This window comes from Coptis chinensis, chromosome 2, assembly GCF_015680905.1.
Source record: "Coptis chinensis isolate HL-2020 chromosome 2, ASM1568090v1, whole genome shotgun sequence".
In the NCBI taxonomy this organism is placed as follows: domain Eukaryota; kingdom Viridiplantae; phylum Streptophyta; class Magnoliopsida; order Ranunculales; family Ranunculaceae; genus Coptis; species Coptis chinensis.
The window spans coordinates 73107220-73119578 of record NC_141457.1 but is presented as its reverse complement, the minus strand read 5'-3'; the positions used below and the strand labels follow the sequence as shown (position 1 = coordinate 73119578).

Here is a 12359-nt window from a genome sequence, read left to right as displayed (position 1 = left end):
ATTTGATACCCTTTGATTCAGAAACTTTCGATCGCGTGTTAGATTTGGTATTAAAATATGAACAATTGGATAATGAACCCAAAGATGAGAGGTTTAAAGAGAATGCCCCAAAACAAGTCAGCTTACACCTTATTTCTAGTCAACCACGTCAAAGGCAGAGAAAAAGTCGGCATCACCCATATAATAGGCAAACAAGTAAGCATGTGAATAAGAACGTTAGTACTTCGTTAAAGAAATTTAATGATAATTGTTTGAACTGCGGGGAAGTTGGGCATACTATTCGAAGATGTTCTAAACCAAATGAACTAGTAAGCAAATGTTATAAATGTGGACAGTTGGGACACTATGTTAAGAACTGCACTGGTTAATGTTAGGTATGTTAATTTGGTTGTTTACTAGTTCCTCTATTGGTACTTAGCATGTAAGAATTTATCATATGATTATGAAAATAAAATACTGGTTGTTTTAACGGTTAGTTTCTTATGAAATTTATAATCGAAATTGTTTAGCATGTTATAGTGTTGTTTTCCTAACGGAGTTTTCTATTTTAAGTAAGTATTGGCTAAAGAAGAAATTGTTATTTTTGAGTAAATTGGAATAAATAAACCCTTTGATAAAGGTTGGATTTGGAATTGTTGATATTGTCCAAGTTATGTATATCGTTGGTGTGTGATCCAATATACATAATATCTCTCTGTATGCATCGTTGGAGTTTGATCCAGTGTATACATGTACACCGTTGGAGTGTGATCCAGTGTGCATACCACACATCGTTGGTGTTTGATCCTATGTGATGGTAGAGAGCTTGTATGCATCGTTGGTGTGTGAACCAGTGTATACTTACATATCGTTGGTGTGTGAGCCAGTGTGCATGCCTCACATTGTAGGTGTTTGATCCTATGTGATGGTGGACATAGTATAGGTCGTTGATGATATGAATCAGCCTATACGCTTTACATATTCAATTTCAACATGTGGTGTTAGGTGGAGACACACCAGAAAAATGTTGATATATTTGTAAACACCAAGATGGTGGATGAAACATATGAGTTTTTAAACGAATAGTTTTGACAGGGAGGATCGTTGAAAAGGAAATTATTATATGTATATGTATTGTTAAACGCCTTGAATTAGTTGGGAAATACTAAGAGTGGAACTAACTGCCTCGGTGTGAGAGGAACTACCTTGCCTTCTTAGTATGATTTAACTCGAAGAATATGAGTTTTGCTAAATTGAGAAATAATGAGTTTACTTAAGTGTTGGCAATTGAAGAAACTAATTACGTTTATTCTTTTGAGTTGTGTATACTAGTGTATACACATATTTCTTGGGTTCTATATGTATATGGACACACTTTCAAAGTATGTAATTTGCATATTAGCATGCCTATCCATATGATATTGTATACGTTTATTCCTTTTAAAGTGTGTATACTTGCGTATACACGTATGTCTCATTTCTGATATTGGTTTACAATGATTATTGGGTGCAAGCTGTAAATGAGGTGTTTAATTTAATCTCCATGCTGACATGTTCTACATTATTACTTAAAGTTTAATGAGGTGTTTAATTTAATCTCCCTGCTGACATGTTCTACATTATTACTTAAAGTTTAGTTGTTGGGATATAATTTGTTAACTTTCTACTCTATAAAGATTTATTGTTTGACGTACTGTTTGTTTGGTTAATCTACACTCTACCTTGAATCTCAGGACGAGATCCTTTTAAGGTGTGTATATTATAACACCCCGTGTTTTTCTTTTACTTTTCCGAGTACCATAATAATAATAATAATAATAATATATAAAAAAAAAATATGATAGATATTAGTAAGGATAGGAAACCCAGTAGGGTTAAGGGATAAACCTTCCTTCCTTGTTTTTAGGAGAGTTTGAAAACGTACAAAAAGGAATACACACGGAGTTTTTTTTTTTTTAAAAAAACCGGAGAGATATATACAGAAAAGAAAGGAAAAAAGAGAAAAGAGTTTTAGACAGATTAAAAAAAAATATGAGTGCTGAAGGTCGGGGTAAGTATGGTTAAGAGGGCTCGCCGAGTTAAGCAGTTCAGGTGTTCAACAACTACTCCAAATACCAAATCATAAATAAAATCATAAATTTAAAGGTTGGTTCCAGTTTTGAGCATTTAAATATTTGGTTATATAGGGTCATAATGTTCGAATTATATGGCTCTTAGAACGTAATTACAAGGGGTTGTTATTTTTTTGTATCATTTCTAGAAATAGTGTACAGAAACTCGAAATAGTGTACACAAACTTAGAGTCTTAGAGGTAATGTAAAACCAAGTGGAGAAGCTGTCAGAGAAACAAGGTTATATTTCTAGAACTTACAAATAAGATAAACTAATAAATTTTTTTAAGGTGCGACCTGAATGCACAAAGTTACCCTTTGTGTATATATATATACATGTCATGATAACTATGGCTTTAACTAGTGTTGATAACAATTCGAACTATTTGTCTAAGCTAAGAGTTATATACTGCCGAAAGATGTTTATGCCAAATAAATTGAGTTTCGCAGGTTAGTATATTGTAGTTTGGTTTGGTTTGGTTGAATTGGTAATCGGGTGATGTCGGGGAATGGATATATGTTTGGTTGTTGTTTGAATGGTGTTGAAGCTTTGAAAGGGGTCATTAATGGAAGCCAAAAGCGATTTTGGAGCGATAAAGGGATTCGAAAGTGTTGATTATATTAATAGGTTGGGTTTTAAGGGGAACAAAATGAACCGCTTCATGGTGTTTGGTGGTCGCGTTGTAGTTGTTGATTGGTGGAGGTGGTGTGCTTGGTGAGGAAGAAGAAGAGAGCAGTGATTGTGTTCTTTTCGCTTTGGCTTGGGCTTGGGCGAAATCATATTTGTGGGCTTTAGTGTTTTATTTTTTCGATTTCACATATGGGCTTAAGTTTAATGAGAATGGGCTTGTGAAAGGCTAAAGACTTTGGGCCTTAGTCTTTGGGTTTTGGTTGGATGAGTTTAGGATTGGTTGACTGCACATTGACTTGGGAGGTTGACTCATTTGTTTGACACAAGTTTGACCTTTGACTTGGCTAAGATTAGGTCCATTAGGATAGGTCTAGGGTTATTAGTGTGTTGGGCTTTAGGCTAAGACTATATTTTTTCATAAGTGGTACGTGTATTAATTAAAATGTGAAAGTACATTCTTACTATAATTATTTTATGATATATGACGCTATGACACTTAGACATCAGGAAAATTAATTACACGTGTCACCCATATCTTTATAACTCTCCACGTCTCCTAGTTGAAATAAAAAGAAATGTTTATTTATGACTAGTGAAGTCATGTAGGAAACCGCCCTTGAAAGAAACTAAGGTATTCGCCTTGCGGGTTGGTTCTATTCCTCGAGTGTACGAGAATGTAAGTTTGGATTCCTTGAATGTACGGGAATGACCTGTTAGTTTTATGCCCATAAGAGGCTGGGTTTTATAAGCATTAAAAGTCCATAGATAGTTGTAACGCACAAGTACAAGTTTACAATAGGGATATATGATATTTATGCGAGACAAATAAGTGTAAGAGCTATGTAAGGCTTGATTCCAATCTTGAAAGATTTGGATACGTAGGCAGTTTTGAGCAAAAGTGCAACCATCATATTATATATTATATATTAGTTTTAGTGATAAATATATGTGTACAATGTTAGTATTAAATTATGTACGTGATAGTATGTGGTGGTTTAAAAAGGTATTCAGTAAATGTGTCATGAATGACCTGTTAGTGTAATGATAAGTGATATTTTCTAAAATGGCTATGTGGTATCAATTAGACTTCAATGTCTTAAATGAGGTTTTGATTTTTGAATGGAAATTTGACTGGTTGAGATAAATTCTTTTATTGTGATGTCTAACTCTATTTTTGCAGGAAGATAGGATCCGTTAATCTTGTATGCAGGGACGTAAATATCCTACCCTAAGACGGCGTCTTTAGCTTAAAAGGTAAAGTGTATCAAACTCATATTTAAATAAGTTATCATATGTGTATTTAATAAGTGTAATGTAAGTGGTATTTATACTGAGTTAATTTTGGGAAAAAATTAGGTTATTAGAGTTTCGTTTCATCCTGAGTTTTCAGATGATTGAATAGGGTGACGATTGAGATATTTATATCTTAGAAATTTCCTATTTTAAATTTTCTGGAAATTTGGGGTGTGACATAGATACATCTAAAACATTGTCAAACGACAAAGGAAATAATATGAGCAGAAAAAAAAACTGATGGCATCATTGCTGAGGGTAGTATGGAACATACAGCCGCGTGATGTGGCAAGTCCTTCCACTGTCGAAAACACAGTTACACTTGATTCCTGGGTTAAAATCGGGGTTGTCGATATCAGTACTGTCAACTGCAGCTCCACTGCATGGTTCTCCACTTCTGTTCCATGAAGGTCTGGCCGTGGTTCCCCATTTTCGGAATATTGAATTAAGAGCTCTCACTATGTTGTCACACAACACCCAAAGCCAAATCAGTTAATCAAAAGAAAAGGTAAGTAACAATTGATAATTATGAATATATAGTATTATATGATCGACACATCAATAATCAACTAAAAAACATTCTAATAATATACATCCACCCAATTACCTAAAGTTATAACATGAATTGTTCATCTCTAAATTCAGATTCAGAGTAGGCATGTGAAGGGGCATGTCAAAATATTGACACTTTAGAGTTAGTTGTGCTTTGTAATAGAAATAAACAAGATCATGGGGCTACTATATTTCTAGTCACAGCTAATTGGTTTTGAGTTGGATGTTTCAAATTTGATGCAATATATACAGTATTGCACTTCCTCTTGTTTATTGTAGTAAATGAATTTGTATCTAATATTTACAAAAACATTGTAAGTTGACATAGTACGTGCATGTTTTTTTTGGAACTAATGATCCAGAATCATCTATATATGCATTCAAGTAAATTGCAAAAGCATAATAGATATATAAAAAAAGAAAGTAAGCAATGCAAAGTAGTGAAGTAGGTGTGTACCTTCAGAAGGATCAGTAGTAGGTTGTTGAGCTTGTGATCCGATGATCAATAAAGATATATACACACAACAAACTAAAACAACCAACTCAGCTGCCAACTTCATATATCTCTTCAAAAGCTACTTCTCTTTGCTCTCTGAATAAAACTGAAGAGCAAATGAAAACCTTAATAACAACTTTGTGAGCAAATGAAGTTGAGCAGAAGCTTTTTGACTTGGCTTTCTTGGCCCTTTGGTACTTATGACTAAGTTGTTGACGTGGGAGTTCATCAAGTCTAACAAGACGGCCTCAATTTCCTTACCAATGTCAGCCTAAATCCCTTATCCAGACTGTTTCTGCTTTTCCATGGGTGGCGGGTGAAGATCGGGTGCCCTACCGGATAATGGGTCAACGGTTTTTTTTTACACTCTTAATTACAACATAAGAAATATTCCATTACAAATTTGAGAGTGAAATAGAAGTTCTATACCTATGTTGATATTGAACTTTTACCAATTGTATTTGTATAACATTGGATTAAAAATACAAAAGGTTATGCATAATATGGTGGCATAGAAATATATTTTATCAATTGCAATAGTGATTTACTTGTAGACCCGTGCATACGCACCACTCTATTGAAAATATTTAAGTTTTTAAAAAAAATTGGGACTACTGTTTTAGTTGCTAACCCGTTTTAATTTTCTAACAAATTGTTTTAAATTAAGTTTTAATTAAGTTTTAAAAACTCGCTTTTTCAATTGGGAGAGAGATCCTATTTTAATAGGAGAATAATTCCAGTTTTAATTAGATATGCTAGATTTTTCTTTTTCAATAGGTGAGGAATTCTCATTTTAATAGGAAAATGATTCCCGCTTTAATTAGAAGTGCTATAATTTGTTTTAATAGGAGAGAAATTCCAGTTATAATAGGGGAGGAATTTCCGTTGTAAAAAAAAAATTCCCGTTTTTCAAATAGGAAAGAAATTCGGTTCTAATAGGAATGTGGAATTTTTATAGAACTCAAAATATTATGTTAGTCCCTTTGCTGAGAGGAAGTGAGATCCTATATATATGGAAAAATAAAATAAAGTGATTATCAGGGCCGGCTCTGAGATTGTTGGGGCCCAAGGCGAATTTTTAAAAAGGGCCTAAGTAACCTATTATTTATGCTACAAAAATATTTTAAATGCCTAATAAGCATCCAAAATTAATTAGTGTAGTTGGTTGCTACTCTAATTTCTCTACAATTACCTCAGGTTCGACTCCGGACCCAAGCACTAAATGGTAGACAAACCCCGGACCCAAGCACTAAATGGGGCCTTATTATTGGGCTTTGACTCGGGGGCCCAAGGCGGCTGCCTAGTTGGCCTTGCCCCAGAGCCGGCCCTGGTGATTATCGAAAAAAAAATGAAAAATGAAAAAAAAATAAAAATAAAAAAACTTACAACATAAGTACATAACCAAAACTCCAAAAGAGCTTCAAGAATGTATGTAGTAAAATAGTGACAAACAAACCAAAAATACATTATTATCAGAAAAAAAAAAAAAAAAAAAAAAAAAAAAAAAAAAATTGCATTGGACAAACCCAAAATACGAGCCAGAACCATAAAAATAACAGGTATGGACTTACGGTACTAAACAAGGGTTCACACATGGACATGTTGCTACATAATGTCTTCACCAAGACGTGAGGCTGTTAATGTGTTGCACATATTGGAACGAATGCGTTGTCTTCAAATTTTATTATAGTCTTTTCCATAGTACATAATATCGGGATATGAGAATATATCGACCCCCTGAAATCTCGATATATTTCGTCGATATATCTCTTTTGTGTGGAGAAATTTTACACGTAAGTATTTGTTGATATCGTCGATATATCAATAAATAACAAATAATCATCGATATTTTGGTGATATTTTATGACATTTGTCATTGATCTACAATAAATCTGCAACTGGTTTTCATCGGAGAGAAGAATCAAAACAAAAGGGAAAGTAGAAAAAACTTGTTCAATCATACCCTACCCCATCATAAACAACCCAACAAGAATAAGACATCTCTTGACTTGATATGCAAAGTACAACAAATTTCTCACAAGTCATAAACACCCCATCAATATTCTCTGCTTGGTTTTGTTGGTTCTTGACTTCTTGCTTGGTTAATATGCACAATCCCATATTTTTTGTTGACAGATTTTGTATTTCATTCAACAAGAATATGAAGAAAGTCTTCTGGTGGATGCATACTAAACAATTTGGACTGATTCATGATACATAGAAAAGGCACATAGGGAAGGACATTTGAGCTTGAATCACAACTATTGGGATTCAGACTTGTATTTCATTATTCTTGATCAAGAGTGTTTGGAATTTGGGGATTTGTTTTCTTTCTCTAAAATTGTCGATTTGGAATCACCAATCTGTTTGAAGTAGCAGCCATTGTTTCATCTTGAAGAAAAGTAAAAAATGAGAGAGAAAGACAAAAGATAGCATATATATCGCGATATTTTGAAAAATATCGATATATCGCTCAAATATCACGATATTTAAGGATATATCGAGGATATTTGCAATTTTTGCACTGTAAAATATCAAAACCATATTCTGGATATTATCATATCTTTTTCTAAAATCTCGATAGATATCGCGATATTTTGTACTATGGTCTTTTCATCTCTTGCTTCTCTACATCATAACCATAATGGCAAATAGCTTCACCGCCGCCCGGAAAGAAAGCACAAACACCATCAATCTTCCATTTTCAAGGTTCCAATAAACTTGAGGTTTTGTCTGGCAGAATGCTTGGTGCCGAAAGGATATTTGGACCGGTCAGAAATCATGGTGCGGGAAGAATAATTGGTTGGGCATTTTATGGAAATAAAATATTGCTTCACCCACTCCTTTGTATGGATATCCCGCAAGGAATGTGAGGGAGTAGTATTCACATCCAATGAATACCACACACGTGTCCATTACAATTATAAATATCGCATCGACCTCATGTCCGCAGCTCGCTTCATAGCGACTCACATCATCAGCTTGCACACCTGATCTAATGTATTCGTCCTCCAAGCTCGCTCCAGAATAGCTCAACTCGCACGCCCTCACGCATAACGTTCCACCTAGTGACATCATCCATTATCCAGATGCAATTATTACCAGAGCCGTACTGACACAACCCAACCACTCCCCATCATGGCGGACTTCCTACCACCACCAATCCTACAAGCATCCCTGATCTCGACCACACATTTGTACTTTCGTCGGTACCACGTGTAATGCCCTAGATCTTCACGCCAACGACTATAAATACCCCCGCACTGAACTACATTAGACCTGATTCTTCTCTCCCCCCAGAATCAAGAGAAGATACGTAGGCAGTTTGCTCATCAACGAATTCGGTCTTTCCCACATTCAATCCCATTCTTCTTCTTACCTTGTATGTAAAGGTGGACTAAAACGCTCCTTTACATTGGCGCCGTCTGTGGACTCGATTACTTGATAAACCACTTTTACATAAATCAGAGACCAAAAACAAAAAAATTCAAGCCCACGAAGCATGGAAAGCCTCGAAGCTCAAGTCCAAAGTTTAGTCGGTCAAGTAGGCACAATGAATGGGCACATTACCCTGCTCCGGCAGGAAAAGTCTTCAAATTCACAGTTTTTTGTTCTAATTTATTTTGGATATTAGTTCGATCTAGATTAGGTCAATCAAGCTCCGATGCACACTGGGGGCTAGCCACAACCATCTCCGGACTGGGGCTCGTTGTTGCCATATAAACAAGTTCACTTATGTTATTATGATCCATGCATCTCCAAAATTAATACTGTTAGTTCGTACTAACTCTTTGGTGCTAGCTCCCATTTTTACAGGTCAATGAAGCTCCAAAACTGGGGCTAACTATAGTCACGGCAATTCAAGGCTAGCTATTGACGGCGATCTCCAAAGCGGGATGCCCACGCGGACTCACTCGGTCACAACACCCGTTGAATATAACGCTCACTCGAGCTCAAACGCTACATAAGCGTCACCACTTCTCTCTGGCAAGACCCGGAGGTCGCCTCCGCTCTATTGTCAAGACCCGGAGGTCACCCTAGCTGAATATAATGCTCACTCGAGCTCAAACGCTACATAGCGTTACCACTTTTCTCCTGTTGGCAAGACCCCAGAGGTCGTCTCCGCTCCTATTGTCAAGACCCCAGAGGTCGCCCCAGCTCCTGTTGGTAAGACCCCAGAGGTCGCCTCCGCTCTTGTTGTCAAGACCAGTGTAGTCAAGGCGCGTGCCTAGGCGCACTTTTAGTGCCTCGCCTTGACTAAGGCGCGAGAGGTAATATAAGGCGTGCGCTTTTTGTGCTTTTTTGCGCTTTTTGTCGAGGCGCGAGGTGCACAAGGCGCGCACCTTATCAACTTTTACAGTTTTTTCATTTTTTTTACAATTTTTGCTATACGTGACACATTTACACTCGATCCAATTGTTGTATGATATAAGAAATTGCACAAATTTAGTAAGTTTCATTGTGGAGTACACTTTAAACTTAATTTTGACTAGTTTTTGTTAAGTTGTATGGATTGAGAGAAGACACAAAGATGGATTAAATTTTAAATGAAGTTTTACGGGATTCTAAAATTGAATCAAGCGTTCTATTTTATGAAGAACTTATTTGACTCAATTCGATCGGTTCATTATTTTAGTTTATTGAAGTTGAGATAGATTGTATTGAGAGATACGAGTTTTATTTTGTTCTTTACTTATTGTTTAAGATTTTTCTTTTAAATGACTACAATGGTTTTATGTTTACAATTACATAAAATTAATTTTAAAGTTTGGCTAAGCAAATTAGTGATAATTCATGTCATATTTAATATTTATTTTATTTTTTATTTGATATATCTATTTTTTTACTACTACGCGCCTCACTTCAATCGGGGTGCACGCCATCCTCAGCTTTTAGCCTAAGGCACAAGAGGGTGTTGCGCCTTAGGTGCGCTTTAACGCCTTTACTACACTGGTCAAGACCCCAGAGGTCGCACCAACTCCTGATGCCAAGATCTCCATTCCTCCTATCGAGAAACAACCACCCGAGACCAGCTCTGCTGAGGTCGCTTCATCTTCTACAGCAATTCAGTATGAGGAAACCACTCACAGCTTGTTCTCTGCAGAACAAAAAACTCTCAGGAGTTTAAACGTGCTCAAGCACAAAACGCTCTCTTGAGCTCATAGGCTCCATAGCCTCTCCAATTCTCACTAGTTGAGGACCTATACTTCTAGGATCAACTCAGTGAGAACGCTCTCCGTGAGCCATACGCTTTCTTAAGCTAGCACTCTCCATGAAAGCGAAGACGGCTCTCTTGAGTTCATAGGCTCCATAGCCTCTCCAATTCTCACTAGTTAAGAACCTATACTTCTAGGATCAAGTCGGTGAGAACGCTCCCCGTGAACCATATACTTTCTTAAGCTAATACGCTCTCCCGAACGACGCGCTCTCTTAAGCTACCGGACTCCATAGCCTCTCCAGGTTCTTGCTAGTTGATGACCTACACATCTAGGATCAACTTCGGTGAGAACGCTTCTCCCTTGAAGCATGCTTTCTTACGCTTAACAGTGCGATCCCTTGATCTACGCTCTCTTGGGACCTACCAAACGGTCACTTTCGATCTAAAACAAGGAGCAACTTCGGCGATGGAGCGACCATTGATCTCTCGAAGCACCACGACCTACCAAACGATCGTTCGGTTCTACGAAGCGCACCCGACTTACCAAAACGGTCACTCTATCTAAACCAAGGAGCAACTCAACGTTGGGTGATCACTCGAATCTTCAAACGTCACCCGACCTACCAAACGGTCACTCAGAGAACATCTCCCCAACGAGCTCATAACAACTCACTTCATAGTGAACCAACAATCTCTCCGTGCGATCACCCAGCTATTCCGAGCAGGTCGCCCGAATACTTATTCACGAACTGCCACCATCAGAGAAGGCAAACGATAACCAAGAAGACTAGAAAAGCAGACTCTATTCTCCATACGCTGGGGCTGGATCGACTCCCTCCGGGAGACGCCCAGATCTACTCCATCTTCCTCCACGCTCTCCAGAAGATACCACAAATTCTATAAAACGAAGGCAGTTACTATTTCCATTCACAATTACTCGCTTCCTCACATGTGCTAAACACGTGCTATCGTTCTTTCTCAACAGATCGCTCCGCTGTACAAAGCGACCTACTGAGAGGGGGTTGTGTGAGGGAGTAGTATTCACATCCAATGAATACCACACACGTGTCCAGCACAATTATAAATATCGCACCAACCTCATGTCCGCAGCTCACTTCATAGCGACTCACATCATCAGCTCGCACACCCGATCTAAGGTATTCGTCCTCCGAGCTCGCTCTAGAGTAGCCTGACTTCGCACCCCTCACCGTAAGCGTTCCACCTAGTGACATCATCCATTATCCGGATGCAATTATTATTACGAGCCGCGTCGACACAACCCAACCACTCCCCATCATGGCGGACTTCCTACCACCACCAATCCTACACGATTCGATCTCGACCACCACATCATACATTCGTCGATTACATGTGTAGCCAGATCTTCACGCCAACGACTATAAATACCCCAGCTGGAACTACGTTAGACCTGATTCTTCTCTCCCCGAGAATCAAGAGAAGATCATGTGGGCAGTTAAATTCATCAACTAACTTCGGTCTTTCCCACATTCAATCCTATTCTCCTTCTTACCTTGTATGAAAAGGTGGACTAAAACGCTACTTTACAGGGACCATATCACCCATTCATTAGCATTTTGACGCTTATCGGCAAGAGCCATGAAACCCTCAATCTCTAGAGTAGCAACAGGGTTTATCAATACCTTTCGGGATAGGGATAATTTCAAAGCGTTTCACTAACCATGTCAACGGAAATCCAGCAGCCTATGAAATGCGCTAACGTCGCGTTTCAAATGAACCAGTCTTGAATCAACATGGAAAAAATGTTACCATCATTGTCTTCGAGGTGAACAGTCTAACAAGCCATGAATGATGGAGCAGTTATACTTGGGCAGTTGGGCGACAAGCATTATATGATCAAGTGTAGGACCCTCGTCCACTTCTTAGGCATACTCTTGTCGTCCGATGAGAGCATAGTAGGTTCACCGAGGAACAATGTGGTCCATTTCTCATGCCTTTCTTCATGGAAACACCAAGGAGCCCCTTGTGGACTATTACCCTCGAGCATTTCCAAGACAAAAGCAACAACCATCGCCACAACTCATAGACTCCTTTGCCAACAACTCTCTTTTTTTCATGCCTAAAGTCAAGGGCACGCTGGTTCCACTATGTTCACGAATG

The 12359-nt window shown here is 37.8% G+C and overlaps 1 protein-coding gene across 1 annotated transcript in view; it reads right to left on the bottom strand.

Annotated features, from left to right (window-relative positions):
- The window catches only part of LOC147517691 (uncharacterized), a 28749-nt gene extending 23494 nt beyond the window's left edge, over positions 1–5255 (bottom strand). Inside the window, 2 exon segments of the mRNA XM_086593678.1 lie at positions 4289–4472; positions 5024–5255. Of these exon segments, the coding sequence (XP_086449804.1) occupies positions 4289–4472; positions 5024–5126 (287 nt within the window). The 5' untranslated portion in view covers positions 5127–5255.
- Between the last annotated feature and the right edge of the window lie 7104 nt (positions 5256–12359).